Raw genomic sequence first — 25,005 nt, 5'->3', positions numbered from 1 at the left:
CAACATATCTGGAAGCTTCCTGTCAAATTCCCTTTCTAAAAATTTTTCTCTGCAACACAGAGAGCTAATGCTGTACCCAAGAAGTAGCTTTCAGCAAGACCTCATTAGTTTGCCTAAAATATTGTGGGCCATCATTGCTGTCTCCATTCCTATTTATTTAATTTTTTCTCACTGTAGGAAAGGATGAGAAGGAAAGTAATTAAGGGTAGATAGAAAGTAAACTAACATGCATCAGGTTGGGAATATTAAAGGAATATTGGAAGGATGATAAAAAATGAATCTAAAATTACAAAAACACAACAAAAAAGTGTATGTTTAAAAGTCATATGAAGGAAGAAGCAGGGGTATACATAATATATAATGGAGTCCAGCGGCATCAGCTTTGGTTAAAAACTTTTCTTCTAGGAATGAACAAAATTTAGACAGAAAATATGGATATTTGCTTAATACCTTAGTTAATGCATGCAAATATCCTTCTGTAAACCTTCCACTGTCTTTTATTACTGTAATTCAACAATCAGCTATGCAAATAGGGAGATTGAGAGTGTATTTGAAGGAGAAAATTAAAATTCCTCTCATTTTATTTCTGGCTTGTGTCAAACTCACACACTGAGCTAAAGAGAACAAATCATCTTTGTGCTAGATGAACGTGAGGATAAATGCAAAAGCCCACCTTGTCACTAAACCCAGTGTTTGAATGTAGAATGTTTATTTCTTACTAGTATATCCTGTGCTTCATTCAGGAGTTTGAGGCAGCATACCTAATGCTCCCTCATCTTGTTCGCTACAACAACCCAGTGAGGTAGGATGGGCTAAGAGAGAGTGGGTAGCCTGGAATTTCAGTGATGTATATAATGGAGGCATTAAAGGGGACAAGGGCAAAGTAGATTTGGCTCAATTGTGGTGGTGGTGTGTAGCTTTGCCCCAGATACCGTTTCTGAAAGATTAAAAACAAGACGCTGTCAATGGCAGTTTCCCTTGTAATATTTCCACCTGTGTTGCTGGTTGGAATCGGGGCAAACAATATACCGACCACAATATTGAATCGGGTGAGTGGGGGGAGGGAGAGTCGCTTTTTTTAATTAGAAACGGCACAAGATTAATCGACCAGGCCTCGTTTTACCCGATGCCCCCAAACAGCCGTCAGCAACTAGATCTCTCGCAGTTGGGGCATCGCAAACAAATGGGCAGCGGTGGGGGTGGGGGGGCTGAGAGTCGATGAAGGCGAGGGCGGGAATGTGGGGGTGACTCTGGAGGATGGGTTGATGGCAGATAGACAAGCGCTCCGCCGATCGAGCAAGAAGCGCCGGAGAAAGCAGTGCGGTGGAAGGCCAAGCTGTGGTGGGACTCGGGGGCTATTATTGGAAAACTGCTCTTCGCCCTCCCGCGCTGTTCCGCCGAGGCTTCCCCCTCCCCGCATCACAAACCCAGCCTCCGCAGCCAGAGAGGCAAAGATCGGGCTGGGTAACAACAATGCGAGGGGCTCGGGCGGGGGATTTGATCTGAAGTAACTTGCCCCGGCGGCTGCCGCCCAGGGAGCCTTGATTGACGTAGACCTGCTGGAAGCGGCGCATCCATCACCAGGCTGAGCCACAGCAGAAGTCACCGGCCGCTCCTGCAGGAGCACAAAGGCGGGCGGGTAGCGGGGAGGCTCTCGGCTACCGGCGGCCGCCCAGCTTCACCTTTCCTCTGGCAAGTAGCTCTGCATCCCCCCCCCCCACCGCCGCCCAGAAAAGACCGGCGAGGAGGACACGCCGCCTCCACGCCCTGATGCCTGGACCACCATTGCGGAAAGGGGGAAAGCGGGAGCGGAGGGGAGAGAAGAGGGGAGCCCTGAGCCCACAGGCCCGTCCTTGATCGATCGGCTGCTCCTTTCTGACCGCCGCTGCCTCTTCTGCCTCCCATCCGAAGGAGTTGCTGCCTCGGCTGATAGATGCCGGAAGGTGCCGCATTGCCTGGTGTGTGTTTCTTGGCTTTTTAGCTGGTAGGCATTACTTGGCTGTTCCTTTTTGTCTCTGAATGCTTTTCTTCCGGCGGATGGCTGGGATCCCCGCGAGGCGACCAGACCTGCTCCGTCAGTGATTGAAAAGGACCTAGATTTCACCCCCGGCCTCTCCCCGGTCTTTCCCGCCTCCCCCCAACCGCCTCCCGTTTTCTAGAGGCGACGAAGAGGGACAGACGGCAGCCTTGCTGGTTCTAGATGAGGTCACTGTGTAAGTGGACAAGGGGGTGGAAAGACGTGGTAGAGGAATCCATCCCCTGCTCAGGAGATTAAAAAGCTTTGGGGGGGAGGTATCTGAAGCAGCAGCTAATTGATTAAAAACAATAATTCAACTTACCCAGCTGATCAGCACATGCCTCTTGAACCCTACCACGCATTGATTTTTAAATGTTATACAGAAATGGCCCAGAGAGAGTGAGGGAGGCAGGGGGGAAAAAAAACACCTTTACTGAAAGCTCGGAATTAGATCATATTTATTGAAATTGCAGTTCTTTAGCTATTTCAGCAGCGGCAAGGTGAAGATCTCTAATTTGCAGGTAGAAGTGGGTGGAAAATATTAGAGAGTGCCTGTGGTGGAGGGATTAATTACCTCAACCTCTTCTGCACTCCAGGCAAAGTCACTGTACGGCTGTTTGGCCTTGTTCTGGCTGGCATCATAATGCTGATCTGTATCTGCTGATCAAGGCATTTTATTTTAGTGGGGTGTTGTTTTTTTAGCTCTCACCCGATTGTTTAAACCACGGACTGAATGAGAAGGAGGATGCTCTATTCTCTCTACTTGGGCCCTGTCAGAGCCATTATTTCTAGTCATCAACAGGCAATTGCTGCAGAAGGAGAGTAATTGGGCTCAATTATATGTGAGTTTAGTTTTGCTGCAGCTTCAAGCTGTGGACAGATGTTGGAAGGGTGGGATTTGGGGCTGAGAAAGGAGAGCAGAGCAACAGTATAGTAGTATGTGTGTCTGTAGTTAACTGGGAGATGGAAAGGGTAGATTGGAATTGAGGAGCATATATTAATTGAATCATATTAGGCATTAGTGTTGGAGAGATTGGTAGCAAAGAATTACCTAATTTGTTGGATACTAGAAATGGAAGGGAGAGTTTCATAAATCAAAGCAAGAGACCAAATTTCAGGCTTTGTGTCAGTTTGGAGATTCCACCCCTTCTTCTGTACTAGAAGAACCACTATCGGACCAAGTGGCACAATGACTCATTTGCAGGCAGGTCTGTCTCCAGAGACCCTGGAGAAGGCCCGATTGGAACTGAATGAGAACCCAGACACTCTGCACCAAGACATCCAAGAAGTTCGGGACATGGTGATCACCCGACCAGACATTGGCTTTCTACGCACAGATGATGCCTTTATTCTTCGCTTCTTGCGGGCCAGAAAGTTCCAGCATTTTGAAGCGTTTCGCTTGTTGGCCCAATACTTTGAGTATCGTCAGCAGAACCTTGATATGTTCAAGAGCTTCAAAGCCACTGATCCAGGCATCAAGCAAGCACTCAAGGATGGCTTCCCAGGAGGGTTGGCCAACCTTGATCATTATGGCAGGAAGATCCTGGTGCTGTTTGCTGCCAACTGGGACCAAAGCAGGTAAAAGTTTTAACTCATGGGGGGAAGGTGGGGATAGGTTGAGATGCTAATCTGTATCCATCATAGTGCTGCAGTCTTTATGTTTGACATCATCATAATGGGTTCAAATCGCCTTTGATCTCATTGATATTCCATTCCATAGGAATAAGAACCTTTATTTGATTCTAATATGCAGGAGCCAAACTCCTGTTATATTTGTAATCTAATTCAGAGGAAGGAGCTAGATTAATTTTTAAAGTTCTTCCCAAATTTGAAATTCTGACAAAAAACAATGTGCGCAGATCAGGTGTGCCTATGGAGCTTCAATCATAAAATGATGGTGAAAACAATGAATGGAAACTGATTTTAATAGAATCTTTCATCTATAACTTTTTTGGGGGAAGATTAGTTTCTCATCAGTGACTAGTGAGAAGTTCATTTTCAATTTCACAGTTACACTTTCCTGGGACCTGAACAGCAGGTGCTAATGCAATTAGCAATTTGTCCCCTGACCCAATTTGCCAACTATTTATTTATTCAAAATCTTTCTAACTTGCCCTAGATCCAACTGATTCCAGGCTAATAACATAACATTGAAACAAAAGTATAAGTATAAAAAACAATGGCAATGGCAAATTAAAAGACAACCAAGGATAAAGTTGGCAAGCAATCTAAGACAGTGGACAATAATCCTTGAAACTTAATTCTAATTTGAATTTCATTTGCAAAGCTGAGGCCAGTTGGGTATCTCTGAGAAGTTCATTCTTGAATTATTCATTTCTTGATGTATCATACTTGGAACTGCCCGTCTCCTTCATAGAGTGACTCTGGGTGACATATAAATGATCGCAAAAACATTAAAACAACTATATATAAACATTAAAATTAATTAAAATTCAAAAGGCAAGGGAAGGGCTTCAGAGCGTTAACCAGCCCCATTGCTGCATGCAGAGCCAACTCTTCAAGCAATTCCAAAAGGCCAAGAGTGTGGGGCCCCCACCTCGTCTCTGGGGAAAGAATGTTCCAAAAGGCAGGGGCAATGGCAGAGAAGGCTTTCTTCCTGCCAGTTGAAAATTTTTAACTAATGGGATATGCAGCCTACCTTCCCTGCCTGACCGATTGGGATGGTCCAATATAATGGGCCATAGATGACTTGTCAGGTGATCTTTAAAAGTCATAACCAACATCTTGAATTGGATCTGGAAGCAGACTGGCACCCATGCAGCTTGCACAGCAGGGGTGTTACATGCACCGTCCTTGGGACGCCCAATATTGCTCATGTGATCATAATCTGCACCAACTAAAGTCTCCAGGTACTTTTCAAGGGAAGTTCCATGTAGAGCACATTGCAGTATTCCAGATAGGAATGAATCAGGGTGTGAGTGACAGAGCAAAGGGCCTGCTTATCAAGGAAGGACCATAATGGATGCACAAGGTGCAGTTGAGCAAAAATCCTCCTAGCCCCAACTGCCACCTGCTCTTCAAGCAAGAGCTGTGAATCCAGGAAGATGCCGAGATTGTGCACCAGGTCTATCCGGGTGGTGCAATTGCATCTAAGATCAAAAATGATAAACTCCTAGGTAGAGAGGGGCTCCTCACCCACAGCCACTCCATCTGACCAGGGTTCTGCAGAAATCTCTGGTTCCCTATCCAGGCTCCCCACAGCTTCCAAGCATCCCAATTTAGGCCTTGGCCATTAAGGCAAGAACAATGCGAGAGAAATAATGTCTTGACAATGTTGTTACCCATGTTGCTGTTTTCTACTTTTCCAAATGAGCTAGGTTACACAATGTTTAGTAACACCCATAAAATTTAAAGGCAAATTTACGTTTCTTCTTTCTTGGCAGATTCAGTATCAGCTTCTTTACCAGAAAACAGTAATATTAATATACAAGGACTTACCTATGAAACAGAAAAGTGATACGCTCAAACCTGCTTTAACAAAATTTCTATTAATTTCAATGTCCCTCCAATTTATCCTAGCAATATGATTCATTTTGTGAATCCCACAAAGTCTAAGGTCTGTCCAACTTGGAGTTAAAGAGTTCTGATCCATGAAGAAGACTTTTATGCCATCCTATCCTCACTTCTCAGTGATATATTTTACTTTACTTTCATTTATACTTCATTGAAAGAGTTCAAGGCAGTATACATGGTCCTTCTCTTTTATTTTTTTACAATAGTCTCTTGAAGTAGGTAAGCACTTGAGGCTGGCTCAAGGTAGCTTGCTACTTGAAATGAAATGGTAAATGTCATGTTTTCCCTCTCCCACACTTGCTCCCCATCACGGATCACAATACACCAGAATGATTGAATTAATTGGGCATTTGTGGGCCATAATGCTTGCTTCTCTCTTCTGAGAGGTCAATACTGTACAACCATAATAAATTAAATGCAGTAACTAATGAACAACATGCTGTCTTTCCTATCAAAAAAGTCATTACCTGAAAGGATTGTCTGGAGTACCTACAGTAGATACAGAGTCTGTCTTGGAAGACTGAAAGAAAATGTATGTCTCATTTAGGGGTTTCATTACTGGATAGAGAAGCGAGGAAAGTTGCAATGCAGCGAGATAACCCACCCCTTTTGGACTACATTGTGATGTCACATGCACAGACAGTAGGGGTGGTGCTTATGGCACAATGCCACGATGTTGCTTTCATCATTCTGACACCTCTTGGCCTCATATGAGTAAAGAAAGTTTCATCATTCTAATGAAAACATCAAGCTCCAGTAGGTGTGGCTGTGATTGCAGTAGTGATTTGAAACCAGGACATTCTAAACCAAAGCTGTCAAACTCCCAGCCCACAGGCCAGATGCGTCACGCGTTAGCCACGCCCCTGCCCGGTTTAGCAAAGTGGGGGGGGGAGTCCCAACACATCATGTGGTGACGACTTGAGTTTGACATCCCTGTTCTAGACTGATCTTATAGTGTTTACACTGCTCACATTAAAATTTCTATTGTATCTGCATCTATTGTATCTATTGTATCTTCTATAAAGAATCCCGATGTTTCTTTATAGAACAGTTGTTCTTTTCTTTTGACCTTGCCTCACTTTATATTGACATCGCATGGCTTCTGGGTGACCTGAATAGAGTATGAGTTCAAAAATAGGGTTCCACTTTCTCTGAAGTTGTAATCAGAATTAATTGCCCTGAGTAATGCTCAACTTCAGATGCTGCAATTCCTACATGGGACCTTTGTAGCAGGGTAAAACACATGGTATAAAAATAACTGTTGAATTGAACCTTTTCTTAATCATCATCATTTGGCTCTGGGGAATATGATTGGGCTGCTATTGTATGAAGGGCAAGAAACCATTGTTGACAAAATGCTAGTAGCTTGCACAAGTGTTGCACTTGCTTTTGATCTAGTTTCTTGAAAAAACAAGAACCGTGTCTCAGAGGCATACAGTTTGCCAATGAAGTATCTTAAAACTGATTATGTAACATCAAGTTAGTGTTGACTCTTAGTGACCACATAGGTTGTCCATTATGATCTGTCCCTGGCCTGGTCTTTCATATCTTCCAACGATATACACGTTGAAGCTTTAACTATCTTAAAATATATTGATGCATTCCCAATAAAACAGTCCGCTAAAACGTAGTTTAGTCATGAGCAAGAGAGAGCTGATGGACTAAAAATAGAAAGAAAACCAAAACCAAACCAAATAAACAAAAAACTCATAGCAGGGAACTGAACTAAGCTATGTCATTAGACTTCTCTAGCCCTGACAAGATTAGTCTGATTTCTACAGCATTTAGATTTCTTCCTCATGCTGATCCTATATCTGTCTATCTTGGAATATTAGATGGGTGAAATTAGAGAATGTATTGTATTGGCTTATTCCTCTGGAATCTCTCCTTTGCTGTGGATGGATATGCCTTAGCAATGCATTTTCAAAGAAAGAGTCAAGTCTACATATGTGTTGTGTCTTCAGCTCCTGAGCCGGGCCTCCTGGTAGAGAGTGACTCAGAGAGTGAGGGGGAAGAGACAACAGGGCTTCTGTTCTGTTTCCCTTCCCCCAATACTCCCAGCAAAGAGTCCGTCAGAGGCCTTCCTTTTTTCCTTTTATTTACATAGATACATGTCCTGGCCACGTCTACCCACGGGCCTGCCAAGTTTCTGGAGATAACGAGGAAATTATAGATAAGGCCAGAATTACTCACGAATATATTCTTCCCTCCATTGAAACAGTTAGCTCGCGCCAATTCATTACTTTGTCCAAGACAAAAAACCAGGAAGTCCCGCCTCCTATTTATAGTCTCTGCAGATGTCACTGCATGACAATTATGACTTGGCTTTGTCCCAACTCTTCCACTGCTGCGCACGGCGATCACGTCTACGTAACCTTGCATCACTCCAAAACTGTTCTTGGGGCGTTGCCAAATCAGAAGGAGGCTCCATGGAATCAGGCTGTGCCGGCCCCTCCTCCTCCCTTTGAGTGGGTGCCAGGGAGGGAAAGGGCTCAAGAGAAGCAGGGCTGGCCAGGTCTTCTCCCTCACTTTCTGAATCATCCGAGTCCAGGAGTCCGGGTCCAGGAACCTGGGTCACAACAGCTTCCCTCTGCAGGACCTTCCTCTCTGGCTCCGCTCCTGGTCCCAGAGGCAGGCCAGGTGGAGGAGATGACGAGGCCTCTTTCTCCCGCACCTTCTCCCTCCCAGGAAATGCCTCAAGACGCAGCTGCTGACAATCAGTCCTGGTTAAATCCCAGGCATTGCAGAAAGGAGAGGCGAGAACAACAAAAGAAGGGGTGGGGCAGGCCTAGAGAGTGCTGAGTCACAGAGCCACACCCCACAGGGTATAAAAGCAGGAGGAGCTGCTCTATAGCTTCTTGTGACAGACAAAAGCTGACTCTTGGAAACTTTGGCTGCAATATTTTGAGATTAAGACTTTGGCTTCTGTTTATTTCTGAACTGCAGTTACACTGGTCTGAGGAGATAGGAGAACTTGGCAGGCAATCGCAGGTTCGTTGCCAGAACTGATTTCTGTCATCGGAGTAAATTGCTGGCAGATATAGTTAGCTCACGTGTCTGCTTGGTTGTGGTTGGTGGGCTTTGTTAGGGCTTTGTCCTCTTATCTTACCTGGACATAAGTCCCTCTTTTTTTCCCCTACATAAGTTGGAACAGCTCAGATGTTTCTGTTCTATCAGTTAACTTTTTTCAGTCTTTTCATGTCTAAGATAAAAGAAATGTGCTTCTCTGTAAATTTATTATGCATGCATAATTGTGTGTTGGGTCATAATTATATTGATGTGACAGTTGATTGTAAAAGAAATAAGAACTATGATATAGACAATCTATTGCTGCCACTATCAGCTTCTCATTTGAATAAGTCCAATTAGCAAATTCCTATTCCAATTAAATTGGAAATAGATTTTGTAGAACACTCCTGTCTCTTATACATTCCTACATAAATTGCAGACCATGTCCTTGTGCTAAACATTTAAAATTCAAGTTGAGTGGTAGGGGGAAAAATGTACCTTTGACATGGAAATCTATAAAAATGACACAAGAAATAGAATTCAACAGATTCTGTTTCTCTCATCAATACATCTGTATATTTTAAAAGCACAGTAGGGAATCTTCTAGGCTAAACAAAAATCTTAAGAGAACTCTAAGGTGGAGTCCCTGGTGCCTTCTGAGCTTCGGTTGTTTGCTTGCAGATGTTTTCATAGTCCAATGAGGTAACATCATCAGCACTGGTGATATTACGTAGTCGGGTAATAAAATATCTGCAAGCAAACAATCAAGCTAATCAAGAACTCCATAGTTCAACAGTAAGCTACATATATTTTCTTATAAAGAAATCTTAAGTAGAAATCCTCACTTACGAGTATAATGGTTTATGAGTTTATGAGTATAATGGTCACACAACAGAGCTGTGCAAAGTGTTGAAGAGATGCTTTGCTCTAATCAAGACACTCTGTAAGGTTATCATTACATTCTTCCTCGTAACTAGCCGGCCTGAGCAATACCACTGCTTCGACTGCCGGAATGGTCATGAACTAGGCAGGCAATTCAGGCAGGACTGCCCTGTCTCGAGATTTCTCATGGGGTCAGATGAGTGTTGTCTCTGCAGTGCAAAGTGCCTAAGAGAGAACACATCTTTTCACACAGCCCTATTGCAAAACCCTCAGCAGAATATCCTACAACGTGATGCATCTAGTTCAGTGGTGCATCAGGATTGTGTTTGACTTCAGGGGGCTGGGTGGATGTGGCCAGGGTGGGTGTGGCCAGCTTGATGTCATTTGTGTCATGGGCACCTTTGGTGGCCTGGGCAGCGCTGGGGAGATCCTCCTGCAGCCCTTTGCCAGGAAAAATGGAGCTCGCGGCCCTCGTGGGCTCCGCTTCTTGCTGGCAGAGGTTTCCAGTGCGGCCCTGCAAGGCAGATCTAAGGCCGAATCCAGCCTGCGTGGCCTTGAGTTTGACACCCCTGATCTAGATGCTTCTTTTAATCATTTGTCCCACGAGGTTGAAGATGTCTATGCTTGCTTGCACTATGTTGGCTTAGTTCTTAAACCAAAACTATCTGCATAGTGTGAGAAGAAATTTTATCAGTTGGTTTGTTGCAGAGAGTGACACTGATTTAAGAGCTGAGGAGGAACAATTGGCCCAAAGTCACTCAGCTGATTTCAATGTTTAAGGGAGGACTAGAAATTGGTCTCCCTTGCTCCTATTGTACCACTTTAACCACCATACCATGTTGACTCTCAGCTGTCTACCTCAGTGGTGGGTTGCTACCGGTTCGCCCCGGATCGGCAAACTGGTAGCAGCGGTGACGGGAGGCTCCACCCACCCACCTGGACATCTCTGCGCAGAAGCATTGCACGCGAATGCGTGAGTGCCCACAAGTGAACCGGCAGCTACGGGATTTGAAACCCACTACTGGTCTACATCTCTATACAGTAGATAGAACAAGGGAAAGAATAAAATAAGTTATTTGAGATGAATGGTTCTGCTGGTGGGTAGCTTTAGTCCTAAAGCTATTTCTGAAGAGAAAAATGGATGCTGCTACTCAGGAGAATTTCTTTCGTTCATTTTCTAACCTCTTCAACTTCAGTTAAAAGTTCAATGGGAAAGTAATAGACCGTACGGTTTAGTGGGATCAGTATCTAGTTCAAAAGCCTTGCTGTTTTATTCCCTCCATGCAAATATTTCATTCACTGATAAGATTAATAATAAATTCAATTAAGGATAATAATAAAGGTTAGGGTTAGTCTGTAGCCTCATTTCTACATGCCAGGTGTTCAGTGAGAAATATGAAAGTGGGGTCTGTGTGAATAAAGTTGTAGATGAGCACACAATTCAGATTCATGGTGCAAATCCATAAACCTCTCCTTTCCTCTTGCTGCTGAAAGCAAGAATACTGCTGCCCCCTATTTTTCCCACAACTCTGTGAGGTAGGTTGGGCTGAGACTTGATAGAAATAAGTACTTGTTATTCCATTCCCAAGAGTAAAGTTAAATAACACCAACACTACTAAAATTTATTGATTTAAAGAAGTAAAATAAGGACATTCTAAATAGGTCGTGATGGCGAACCACAGGTGGCATGCAGAGCCCTCTGTAGGCACGCGAGCCGTCGCCCCAGCTCAGCTCCACCGCGCATGTGCGTGCACCTCCCGCTGGCCAGCTGGTTTTCGGGTCTCTGCCGCAGATGCTCAGGGAACATGCGGGAGATGCGTGCACATGCATGGGGGCCCCCACACGTGCGGGGGTCACCATGCATATGCAGGGGTGCACATGGGGGTTTAGATGTGGATGCTTGGGGGGGTTGCATGGGGGGTGGTTGTGCACGCATTGCATTATGGGGGTGTGTGCACGCTTTTGGTACTCAACACCAAAAAGGTTAGCCATCACTGTTCTAAACCATCTACAGTCTATATGTAATCCCAGTTTGGAGTTGTTTTTTTCTGCAATTGAACAGAACTATGAAATCTAACGAAGGCTATCTGTTAAATGTTCTCATTTTTCCATTTGTATTGACATAACCTCATACTCCACCAATATAAATAATTCATAGCATAGTTCCACAGTTCTCTACGTGCCTTTTCTGGAGTAAATTCTGCTGTGAGAATTTCAATAAGACTTATTGTACGTAAGAAATGTCATAAAATTGCCCCTTGATTGTATGAAATTTCATTTAAATCCACTTTGAATTTTGGAACTGAAAGAGGAACATTTTGCTTATTACTACCTTTCCAGTTTGGTAACTGTATCTATTTTCTTAAGGCATAAAGACTTTTAGAAATGGCATAAACAGAGGTTTTCTAACAGCATGTATAAATAGGGGCATTAGACACTGTTAAATAAAGCAGAAATCCTAGATTATTCTTTAGGCATTAGTGATACACCATCAGGTTTACAGTGTGACCCAGGAGACGCTGTATGAAAGCTAAGTTTCACTGAAGTCAGCCGGATTTAATTTAGAGATTAATTTTGTTGATTGTTAATACTAATCTTCTACATATTACTGCAAAGGCTTGGTTCCCGTTTTATCTTTTCACCCCTGGATATCTGCTACCACTTCTCTAACCAGATTTGAAGGAGGCAAAAACAGAATATAGTTGTTCTGCACTTTGTGAACATTGTGTTTTATCTAGCGCACTGTAGAGCGCACCTAGTGAGAACTTCTTTGGTAACATTTTCATATGATCTGATATGGAAAAATACTGAATGCTTATGTTCAACACATTGAAACGTAATTGAGAAATGCAGATGAAAATATCCCAAACCTATTTCTTAGTAAAGGGAAGAACCCCTACTGTAAAAAAGCTGTTTTTAAGGATGTGAAACTGGCTAGTTGTCTAATAGTTTCCTTGTCAATATTCTATTTTGTTAGACATGGTACATGATATTACTAAATTATAAATCTGATTGTTGATTAAAATAAACACATTGATTGACTTTTTTGTAGATGGGTAAAATTGTGAACAATGCTTCATTTTTATTAAGCTAGGTTGAAGGACTGGAGGTCTGGAGAAAAATTTTCAAGGACGTTTTCCTAATTCTTGTTGTGTGCAATATGCTAAATAAGTGGGTAGGGGGTTGTTTCAAATTTATGCTGCTGCTGTACATGTAGCTTACTGTAACTAATCTCACAAAAGTTAGTGGGTCAGATTGAACTAATACTTGGATGTGAGAGGACAATGAATTCTGGGGATATAAATTAAACTGGGAAGTTAAAAAATTCCTTAGAAGAATGTAGTGACAAACTACTTCCATAATATTTTCCCCAAAAGTAATCATACAAAGTCAACATGAAGAGCTCTTTAATTTACTTTATTTAAAAGCATTTCATTTAGTATATTGGTTTTAGCCATTTTGAATACCAGGTCACAGGGTTTCCAAATTCAGACTTAGAGACATTGAAAGCAAAATGAGGTGTTTCTTAAAATTGAAGCTCTGAAATTTTGTTAAACTTAAATATGTGGAAAGCTTTGTTATGAAAACTCCATAACAGGCATGCATTTCAAGTCCTTAAGGTCTACTTCAAAATTGGTATATATTGTGGTTCCATGTGCAGTCGGAAAAATAATAATAAAATCTGTCAGAAGATTGTGAAGGAACTTCATTTTATATCTGCCTCCCCCCCACCTCTGTCCCTGTGCTGTCACCATAAATAACAATAAAGATGATTGGTTTCACACCTATCTAGGTCAATAAATGTTGCATATTACAGATCTACAATGAATATGAGATAAACTTTTATGTAAATAGTTCATCACTGGGCAAAGATTTTAATACAGCTACTTCCATCAAAAAATAGTCTATGCTGCTATTTTCATAATAACATTGACCATTGCAGTACCTATGATTACAGCATTATAATCATAGGTACTGCAGTGGTCAATTTTATTATGAAAATAGCAGCATAGAATAAATTATGATGAAAGTAACTGCATTATAATATTTGTCCAGTGATCAAAGACTACACATACACACACACACATACACACACACACACACACACACACACACGTATATGTATGTATGGCTAGTCTAGAGAATACCACATACACATATGTATGTTATATGACTAGTCTAATGAAAAGAAGAACTTTACAGGGGTGAAAAGTGACATGATAGCAGTTTTCCAATATTTGAGGGTCTGCTACAAAGAAGAGGGAGTCAAGCTATTCTCCAAAGCATCTGAAGGCAGGGCAAGAAGCAGTGAATGGAAAATAATCAAGGAGAGAAGCAACCTAGAACTAAGGAGAAACTTCCTAACAGTGAGAACAATTAGCCAGTGGAACAGCTTGCCCTCAGAAGTTGTCCATGCTTCATCACTGGAGGCTTTTAAGAAGAGAATGGACAGCCACTTGTTTGGAATGGTATAGCAGGGATGTCAAACTGCAGCCCACGGGCCAGATGTGTCACGTACAGGCCACGCCCATCCCGGCTCCGCAAAGGTAAAAAACGTTGCGAGACGTCATGATCCCTCATTGAAGCAATTGAGTTTGACACTCGTGGTATAGGGTCTCCTGCTTGAGCATGGGGTTGGACTAGAAGACCTCCAAAGCCACTTCATCACTCTTAGAACATATTTTTACTGTGGGATCAATGGCACTATAAAATGTCTCGTGGATCAGATTGTATGCTGGGTTCTATTTTAAAATTCTTTTACTAAGTTACATCAAACTCTGAGTATAAAGAAAATTAGCAGCAAAACCCTTTTTAGCCCTTTTGAACTTCCGTCGAAATATTATGTGATTAAGTAGAGTATTGTCATCCAAAGTTAATTTCATATTTCTAGAGTTCTACATGATACAGTTATTCTGAAATTAAATTTGTGTTCAGTTTGAAGGCGCCTACCATAATCACCAAACATTTTTCAGGAAGTAAAACTATTGGGGGGGAAAAACATTGTGATCTAATGCAATTGATACCAACATTTCTGACGTTACACTGGATCAATTGATTTATGACAAATCTTGATGGGGATTACTTTTTTCAATGCATGAAGAAATCTTGTTTATTTTTTAAGAACACTTTCTCTCTCTCTCCATCTTCTTCCCAGCAATGACTGAACTGATTATTCAAATGCTGATTCATACAACCATTGAAAATGTGGTCTGTCACATTTTGGAGACTCCACAGGTTTTTGTGTTAGCATGTTCAGTGATGCTGAAGGTAACATAAAGACATTCTGGATGAATATTGATTCTGATTATTGAACAAAATGTAATGCAGTTTGAAAGGAAGAAGTATTGAGTTGTTAAAATGATATTAGAGCTGGACCATCTGGAATAATTACTATTGTGATATGCTCTCATCTGTATAGCTGCTATTCAACTTTTTCAATCTTTAACGCTATTAAACCTAAAGAAACATTATATGTGTGTAGTTACAATAGCTACAGTAATCGTATTTCATGAAAACTTTATCACTTGAAATCTTGAAATGTTGCCTAGTAATAGCAAAATAAGGCCTTATCTTCTATCATCTGAACATTATTGGTTAGCTTACAGCCATTTTTGCTTTTATCTGTTGACAGATACACACTGGTGGATATTTTACGTGCCATCCTTCTTTCGTTAGAAGCTATGATCGAGGATCCAGAACTTCAAGTAAATGGATTTGTTTTGATTATAGACTGGAGTAATTTCACTTTCAAACAGGCTTCTAAGCTGACACCAAGTATGCTTCGATTAGCCATAGAAGGCCTTCAGGTAAAATGGTTTTAAGCATTATTCATATTTTTTTTTACTCTTCTCGCTCTAGGCATCTCTCCTCAGTTCTTCCTGTTTAATGTTTTTATCAATCTAACAATCTTTTTTTGCAGTCTAACAATTGAGATTTTAGGTGTATATGTATATTGTGGAATTTGAGAATGAACTGTGAAGAATCAGTCTGATAGTTCTTCAAATTTACAATCCTCAAGGTTTAAAGGACTTATTTAATTTCTCAAATTTAGGAGCTCTAAATTATTATTAAGAGTTAGAATATAACAAAACAGGCCAAGAAAGCAGATATACTACTGGGTTATATATCTTACATTACTATTCTGAAGTGAGGTTCTTTGTACAGTGAGAGCTACAATCAAGTGATATACATTATGGAGCAGTGAAGATATTTATCCATTGCTAGTAGTCCTATTCGGGCAATACATTCATGTATAGGTCTAGAAATACAAGGAGCAATGATCAGCCTTTCCCTCCTTTTTTTTTTTTTTTTGCTTTTTGAATAGAAGAAACAAATGAGAAAAAATACAAAAGAAAAAAGTCAGAAAGAATAGTATAACTACAAGATAAATTATATGTGTTCATGTATAACTATGGCTTCATGTATGTACAACAGACACATGTATATATGTAATTACATATGCATACAGTACAAGAGTGAAATCTACTTACCTTCCCTACTGGTTTGGAAGTGTGCGCACGCATCACGTGCAATTTTGGACCCTCTGTGCATGTACAAAGCCTTCTGCACATGCACAGAGGGAAAAAACAGGTTGCTTCCTGTTACACCCGGGTGGGTGGGCGGGCGGAGCCTTGCAATGCCACTGGTACCAGTTCTCTGAACTACCTGCCGCTGCTATCGGTTCACCCAAACCAGTGCAAACCAGTAGCATTTTACCCCGATACAGTATATAGTTACATATGAACACATTTTTCTATAATAGTTTCAATAAAAGATAACTATAAATATTTAGTTATTTTTTTAAAAAATAGGGCCATCTGTAAATTTCTTAAGCAACTAACAGATAGTTGTTACCAATAAAGGAGAATATTTGTAGCTCAGAGTTGAAATGAAGGGTTCTTGGTGCTATAAGAGCTTGGTTGTTTTCTTGCAGATGTTTTGTTACCCAAACTAGGTAACATCATCAATGCTAGTAAGGGTTAATACAACAAGTAAGAAAAGTACAGGACCACTTCCACCAACATTGACAGGGCAAGCCACTAGAATATAAATTGAGCACAAACCCCATTACTTACTAGCACTGATGATGTTATCTAGTTTGGGTAATGAAATGTCTGCAAGAATACAATCAAACTCCGAGACCATCAAGTACCCTTCAGATGTTTGTTAACTATTTTTCATTGCAACTTTCCATGTATACTATATGTTTGAGGGCAACTTGCAACACTGACTGATGTAAAGAAGAGGGGGAATGACCTTGAGTAAAAGACAACCTTCAGGTAAAAAGCATCTCTGTTCAGGATAGGAATGTAACCTGAGAAAATGTCTCAGAAAAGACCCTCCCTAGGTCTCATGAAGATAAGGGAAAAGAGAAGGGAAGCATTATTGCAAGATTTGTTACTATGGCTTTACAGTAAAAGTTGTACTACATGATATTGGATTCCTAGTTTGATCTACCTTGAAGGGATGACAAGTCTTCAGTCCATGGATAACTGAGGCCATAAGCATGTTTTCTTTTTAGTTGAAAGACTAATCTCTTGGCAATGATTAAGGAGGGGGTTAGTTGTTCATAGGTAGAGAGTGGTTGCCCTTTGATGAAATGTGTCTCAGTCTTTAAAATAGCTCTGGACAATTGGTTCTATATGGTGAAGGTTTAACATGTTATTTAAAAAGTAAAATATGATGTCAAATGACTACACTGCATATTTTACTTTGAAAAACAGATTTCCTCAAGTTGGCATTCTCTAGATGTGTTGCATTATGTTTGTATTATTCCAACATAGCAGTGGGATATGGAAGTTATAGTTCTTTGGCAGAATGCCACTGGTAGAAGAAAAATCCCCATGGTGAAACTGCATCCTTAATGCACTATCCAAATATTGTTCTTTTACTGCAAACTGATTCTAAGGAAGAAAATGCTTCCTTCATCCTTGAAGTAATGAAATATTGTAGAACTTCTATGAAGCAAATTTAAAAACCATCTGGATGAGCATTTATGTATTCTAATTCTGATCACTTGAAGAGGATTTGCCAAAATGTTGCTTGTGACTTCTACAGAGCTCTGATGTAAAAAGTCTTTTCTCAAACATGTTTTGTGGACAGTACCCAGCAGAAAGTTAGTGGATTGATAGTGTCTTCTTTTGCAACGAGATCAGTTTTGCCCTTTGGAGCATAGACGTGCACAAATGTGTGCAATTTCTCTTTATGTATACAAAGAAGAATTGTTTTGCTGAGCAAGGGTGTGTGCATGACTTGTGATTATTCTTTCGTTCTATGTGCCATGGAGGTAAATGAATCCTCTGATTGGGAGGGATATTTTTTCTACTTTCTAGGGTGGGACATTTTTTCTGGACAACAGTTCCTTCTTGCCCCCAGTCTACATTCCTGGAATATTTAAATATTAGGGTAGAAGGAGATAGTCCATTTTCTGACTGTCTGTAAAGTTAGGTATAAGTATAGACAACATAGAATTAGAAGAAGAGACTTATTATAAAACTTTTTTAAAAAAAGAAAACTAACCCTTTAATGGGCTGACTAGAGTTGTTTCAACGTTTCCTGTCAAAAGTTTCCTCTTACTCCAGGGGAGATAATCAATGCAAAAGGGTTTCTGTCTTGTGTGAGGAATCAAAAACAGAGCCATTCTGCTTGAATAATTATATCCTCAGGGCAAATTGTTGCTTTAATTTAATGATTGGGGTTAAAGCTAACAGATCTGGGCTACAAAAGTCTGTTTGGTCACTGGATGGGTGGGTGGAAAGATTCAGAATTTAATGCAACCATTGTCGCCATCTAGTAGACAGACTTTTGTAGCTTGTTTCTAATCTCAGGGTTTTCTAGCATGGGAACATCCAAAACTGTTCTGGATTTTGTTTCGTTCTGACTGAATCTGGTATTGTTTCATCGAGGTGAAGGCCAGTCTGGAATGGGTGATTGGAACTTTGGAAGTGCAAAATTTTGTTTTGAATTGTCAAAAAAATACATTTTCTATTTCATGGACACTTTAGCTATTAGCTATTATGAGGTAGTGATATGACTGGGGCCAGACAGAGGTAAGGTCAAGTAGTTCATCAGCTGTCACCCTCTCAGCCTAACAACGTTGTTATTGTAAAGGTAAACATGAAGAGTGATCTCTCACACACTGCCTTTAACTCCGTAGAGGAAAAACAGAATACATAAATAAAAACAAAAATATTTATAAATGCTCAAGGATTCTAGAAATAAATACTTTAAATAATAATATCAAACATTTTCCTCAAATATTGAACAACTGAAATAAACTAGCTCTCTAAGACATTGATGCATCATCAGTGACACAACATTAACAACAATTAAGATACTGAAGTCTTCTATTTCATTATCCATTAGTTATGTTTAAACTCCTGCCTCAAAAATACCTCCAAAGATAATTATGTGTCCTTTCATTTCCTATAATTTAAAAAAAGAAATAATTTCTACTATCAAATACCAATGAATCCTTTCAAAGTTGTTTTTTGTATTGATACCTACTGATTGGGTGAATCCAACTGATTTCATTTATGATGTCTTCTCATTCACTAGCGTATTGTGAAGCTATGACCTTATATCTTAAGCCACTTGCCAGATCTGAGCAAAACACTGATGACAGGCAGAAAACAGAAGAAATGTTTTATGTTGTTTCTTTGACACAGTGTTCAACATGTACACCAGAAGCTTGTCTGTATCTATACCAGGGCACGCTAGATAAGTATTGCTGCATAAAACATAATGTTATCTTGATAAACTCATATACTGTTTCGTCCGTTAATTTGAATTTGATTTGCCTCACAAGATTTGCAAAGCTCAAAATGGCTGGCTGCATACAAAATACTACCATTCCCGGAAATTAATTGCTTTTATAGGAAAAGAAAAAGGAAACAGATATTGTAACTGCCTCAGGATTATCAGAAGGCGGGAGAGATAGCTGTCGCCAGAGAAATTGCAGAGCCTGCAGAATAATTCAGACTGTTCAAGATTGGTACCAAAATATCTCGAAGCTTCAGAGGAAAATTGCTATGTTTTTATGAAATATTGTGAACTGCCTAGAATCAGTATTTAAGATGGGTGGCTATATAGATTCTGTAAGTAACCGTCAGACTCAAAAACCAAGAAAGATATGTGTTGATTCTTTCAAGCTCTTTATTGTTGCATACCTTCAGACTGAATCTTGCCAAAGTGGAGCAGTCTGCTCTCTGCGTCTACCATATATCATCTATAAGAACCTGAACTATTAATGGTTAAAGCAAATTGATGGTAGGTAAGAGTCAATGGTGTTCAAGGTGGGCTGGACTTCTCTTGTGGGTGAAAAGGGTTTTGAGATGGATAATGCACTTAACCCTTTTCTCGGGCTCTGCCTGGTCATCATGTACATCTGGTTCCTTATTTTATTCATTCCTGTCTCAGAGCTTGTTGCATGAAACTTGAAGAGAAGAGTTTTCCCTGAGACAGGCAGAGGTCTTAAGCCCTCCCTTCTCTACTTACTTTTTCCAGGGTTCAAAAAGCTGCTTCGTAGGTTTTACTGTTCCAGACTGAAAATATGGATGCTCACACAGTTTGAACCTCCCAAGTTCTTGGATGTCCTCCCTATATATCAAGAAGGCAAAGATAGGGAAGAAAGTGAGGGACAAAAAGGATGAATAGAAAGAGTATGAAAGACAGATGCAAGATGTAGAGTGATGGATGGGCACAGGGGAGAGACAGATAAGGGGCTACACCAGCCACCCTACTAAGCTATTCAGCATGTGACCCCCCAAAAAACCCCTTTTCAGCACTCCTGCTGAAGAGTTAGTCATTTTTAATCACAACATAAAATAGTGGTTTCTGGTTACTAATTTTTATTCGTCAATAGCTCAAATAAACGTTGCTTTTGTTATTGGACTTCTTTCTAAGCCGAGTCGGTAGATGAACTAGGAAAATAAGTTCCCCAGAGCAGATGTTTAATGCTTTTCATGACACCAGACTGCTGAGAACATGTTAAGAGAGCAAATACTCAGGTGATCGGTGGAACTTCAAAAACTTCCCCTTATTACATTTAAATTGAGCACAAGATAAAGTGGCTGGTATTATGATTTTGCTCTGTGGGTAGCCCGAAAGACTTTGTAGAGGTAAATAGTGATGTCAAAAGTCTCTCCCTGACACTGTTCTACTAATGAAAAGACAAAGACACAATAGAACACGGTGTGATTCTTCTTCAAACTGCCATCAAGAGCAAACACATCAAACAGAAGCGGGGGGGGGGGAGGAGAACAGCTGGGGATCAGCTTCTTTGTTTCTCTCTTCAAGAAGAAGAAAAGAAACATACCAGAAGTCTCAGGTCAAATTCGGTTACTTCAAGGGATTTCAAGTTTCTCCGGTGTGAAACAGGATTTTTCCCACCGTAGACAACTAAAACTGAATCATCCAAACCTCCCAGAGGTTTTGTGAATGCTGCAGTGTGTATTAAGAGCTGAGAAAGTCGTAGCTTAGCTCCACTGCTTTAGGTCTGAATTGCCATATATACAAGACCAGATTGGGAGAGAGGCAGATGAAGAGAGGGGAACTGACAGAGAATATTTTCTCTAGGCTTCCCAGGTCAGAGGCTTGGCTCTTAAGAGAGCTTTAATGTTCCCTCTGCTGTTTTGCTAGATTGATTCATCAAGCAGAAATGTGCAGAAAAGAGTATGTAGGTCCCAGTGGTAGGATTCAAATAATTTAACAACCGGGTTCTCTGCCCTAATGACCGGCTAGGTGGGCATGGCCATGGTGGAGCATTCAGCCTCCTGCACCCCCTGGGAGCAAAAACAGGCCACACCACACACACCCATGCCCCATGTTGGGCCTAGTAGGACTCCTTGCAGCCTCCTGGGAGCTAAAACGGGGTGTCTTGGGACTTCTGGAAAGGCAGGGCCAGCCAGCAATTTAACAACCGGTTCAGCCGAAGTGATGTGAACCAGATGAATCCCACCACTGGTAGGTCCTTTGTGCTCTCTGGGCATGGTGGTTTTCTTGCTGACGTTTCTTTACCAATCTATGTAACATCATCCATGCAAGATCATCAGTGCAACATCATCAGAAAATATTATGTTAGATAGAGGAAGATTTCTTTTTATATGCCATAAATTCTTTCTCTCTCCAATCCTTGTCTTAACTCTTCTTATAATTATAATATGCCAATCCTAAATAATTTTTATCCATTTTTCCAAATTTATTCTCCTCTTGAAACCTCCTCATTACAGGCATTTGTTTGTCTAGAGTTTTGTTGTGTAGGTAGAGGCAATTTGACGCCCACTATTTCAGTCTATTATTTTAAATCATCCTTTATTGTTTATACAGTCTGAGTTGCCAGACAATTAGAATTTAATGTGCAATGAAGCATGGGTATGTGTGTTTCACACTTTCTATATCAATTTAAGGTAATTTTTTCTCCTCAAAGGAAGAATACATAAAAAAATAGAATATAGGCAAAACACATCTTTACCTTGTCATCCCCATCTGGAGCCAATCCTAGAGATGTGCATGAGATAGGTATAAACTTATATCTATTCTCATATTTGTATTCCTATATCCTGAGTATATGCCAAGAAGCCACATTGCAAAAAAGAGCAAACCAAGAAAAAAAAACCCAGAATAAATTTATATTAGTTAATTCGTTACTAATTAGAATTAATTGCTAATAAAATAATGTATTCCATTTATAACATTGATTCTTTATCTGCCTGCTCCAGCCCTTCTCTTTCAGCACAGATAGAGAAACCGTTTTCTCTCAAACACACATGTACACCATTCCTTTTTCCCCTGCGAAAAAAAATGAAGAAAAAGAAAAGAAAATGGGGACGGAAATGAGAAGGAGAGGAGAAGGAGTAGCTGCATTGGGGGAGAGGGGGGAGGGAGAAAAAAAGAGAAAAGAGGGAATCAAACAAAGATAAAGATGGGGTGAGAAGAAGGGAGACGAAAGAATAAAAGAAGAAAGCTACATTCAGCACGCAATCCACTTCTCTTATTACCTCCAAAAACCTCTATGCTTTTCATAAGCAATACGTGCAAATCATTTCCATGCCCTGCTGATTTCTTTGTTTACAACAGCTTCTATTTAGTGAAGGTAAGATGAACTTTCTTTCCCGCTTACTCACTTAATTTGGAGGAGAAGATGGAGACTTCATCCTCCTATCTGGTAAAGACAGTGTTTTTTGATTCCCAGAAAGTTCTGTTCTTTTAAAATGGCTGTGTATACCTTTTTCCCACTGATGGTCAAAGCAGTCGAGAGATTTGAACATGCTCAAGTGCTGCAGTAGTTTGGAGTTTCAGCATATAGAAGCAAAGATGGTTCAGGGCAGGGGTAGAACAGCCGGTGCAGCTCCCCAGATTTTGACTCATTTTGATGAGCTCTTTCCTTGGGGCTAGACATATGTTGTCATGTCAGAGTTTGGAACAGAATCATCAATCAGCCTATAGGGCAGCTTTGGTGACACTAGCAGTGTGGAGAAAAAAACATGGCCACCTGTGGAATGAAAATTAAATAAAAGCATGTGTAATTTACTTCCAACCTCGGGCCGTAATAGCTCAGGCTGTTAGAAGCCTGTTATTAGAACACAGTAGCCTGCAATTACTGCAGGTTCAAGCCCGGCCCGAGGTTGACTCAGCCTTCCATCTTTTATAAGGTAGGTAAAATGAGGACCCAGATTGTTGGGGGGGCAATAAGTTGACTTTGTAAATATACAAATAGAATGAGACTATTGCCTTATACATTGTAAGCCGCCCTGAGTCTTCGGAGAAAGGCGGGATATAAATGTAAATTAAAAAAAAAAAAATTCTGCCAATTGAAGCAGTAAACTTAACATTCCTACCGAGGAATAGGTGTCACCAGTGGTGGGATTCAAGTAATTTAACAACCGGTTCTCTGCCCTAATGATTTCTTCCAACAACCAGTTTGCCAGACTGCTCAGAAAGTTAACAACCGGTTCTCCCGAAGTGGTGCAAACTGGCTGAATCCCACCACTGGGTGTCACTTAGGATAGTAGGATTCTCTTTGGCCCTTTAAAAGGAGATTAAAATTATTCTACCTCAACCCAGCAAAAGAAAACAAAACAAAACAGAGATTCTTCTCATTATAGGTGGTCCTCGAGTTACAACAATTCATTTAGTGACCATTTGAAGTTACGACACTGTAAAATGTGACTTTCACACTTACGACCATTGTGGCATCCCCATGATCATGTGATCAAAATTCAGATGCTTGAAATTGACTCTTATTTATGACAGTTGCAGTGTTCTGGGGTCACATGATCACCTTTTGACACCCTCTGACAAACAAAGAAAATGGGGAACCCAGATTCACTTAACATTTGTGATACTAACTTAACAACTGCACTGAGTCACTTAACAAAACTGGAAGAAAGGTCATAAAATGGGCCAAAATTCACTAAACAAATGTCTCACTTAGCAACAAAAGAATTGGACTAAACTTTTATCATAAGTCGAGGACTACCTGTACTATAAAGCAAAATAACTTGGATAAGCATTTGTATCCTGAATCCTCACTAGGAAAGTCAGTACAGAATAGGAAATATATGTGTACAGTATATGTGGACACAGTATATGTGTACTCCAAATTCATGTATCTTTCAATTTGTGGTTATGAGTTTATGGTTGTTTTCCTTTCAGAATAATCTGATCTTATCCTGCACACTACTCAAGATAGTGCAGTATTTTGTATTCTTTTGTATGTTTTTCAACTATTTCTCAGTTGTAAGGGGAGGAAACATCATCATGCTATTTTACTTCTTTGGATGGCTACATTTTAAGTATATTTTCCTTCTCTCCCAGAAAATACTTATGTCTATTTGGCAGATTTCTATTTTAAGTTTAAATTTCAACCCATCTGCTTTAGTTATTTTGACTGATAATTGCCCATGTATGAAGAATTTTTCTTTTAAGGATCTGCCCTTGCCATGAATTGATATTTCAGATGCCAAAAGTACTGTATAGGTCAGTGCCATCTTTTCATTTTGAAAGGAATTAAATTGGCTGAAGAAATTAAATCTACACCTCTGAGTCTCAGATGCTGTAATTAGGAATATAGTTTTCATGCATGCATAATTCTTACAAGTTGTTCGTTCATCTATTATGCACTTTAAAAAAAACACAAGTTGACCGAAGTAACCCACTTGCTGCTAAAGAATTGAAAACTATGTGGGGTACTTTACTCATTAATTTCTTCTGGAATTATTCAATCTATATTGTATTATATCAGGCTTTATTTTATGTGATCAGCTTTTGATCACTGTGATCAGTGATAAACATCTGATCAATTTTTCCATCACTCTGTGTGTGTGTGTGTGTGTGTGTGTGTGTGTTTGTGTGATATACAGGTTTGGCCTAAAAGCTATATATGCTTATATGTTTGTATCTAGAGTATGGATGTATGAATGTGAGATGAACAACTTTCTCCACTTCTTACATTATCTGCGAACAGCCTTTTTTTTCATAATGTTCCCCCAAATTATTTCAATACTTTATCAATCTCTTTCAGTCATTCTGAATTTTCAGGAGCTAAATATTAGCAACCAAGG

General features: G+C 40.3%; 1 protein-coding gene across 1 annotated transcript in view; it reads left to right on the top strand.

Moving 5' to 3' along the window:
* The first annotated feature begins 3,206 nt into the window (after window positions 1–3,206).
* CLVS2 (clavesin 2) overlaps window positions 3,207–25,005 on the top strand; it is a 46,864-nt gene continuing 25,065 nt past the window's right edge. Inside the window, exons 1-2 of the mRNA XM_058163851.1 lie at window positions 3,207–3,595; window positions 15,075–15,249. Of these exons, the coding sequence (XP_058019834.1) occupies window positions 3,207–3,595; window positions 15,075–15,249 (564 nt within the window). The remainder of the gene's footprint in view (window positions 3,596–15,074; window positions 15,250–25,005) is intronic.

The sequence above is a fragment of the Ahaetulla prasina genome, chromosome 1 (genome assembly GCF_028640845.1).
Source record: "Ahaetulla prasina isolate Xishuangbanna chromosome 1, ASM2864084v1, whole genome shotgun sequence".
Lineage (NCBI taxonomy): Eukaryota > Metazoa > Chordata > Lepidosauria > Squamata > Colubridae > Ahaetulla > Ahaetulla prasina.
Note: the sequence above shows the minus strand (reverse complement) of the source record. Positions and strands in the feature narration are given on the sequence as shown.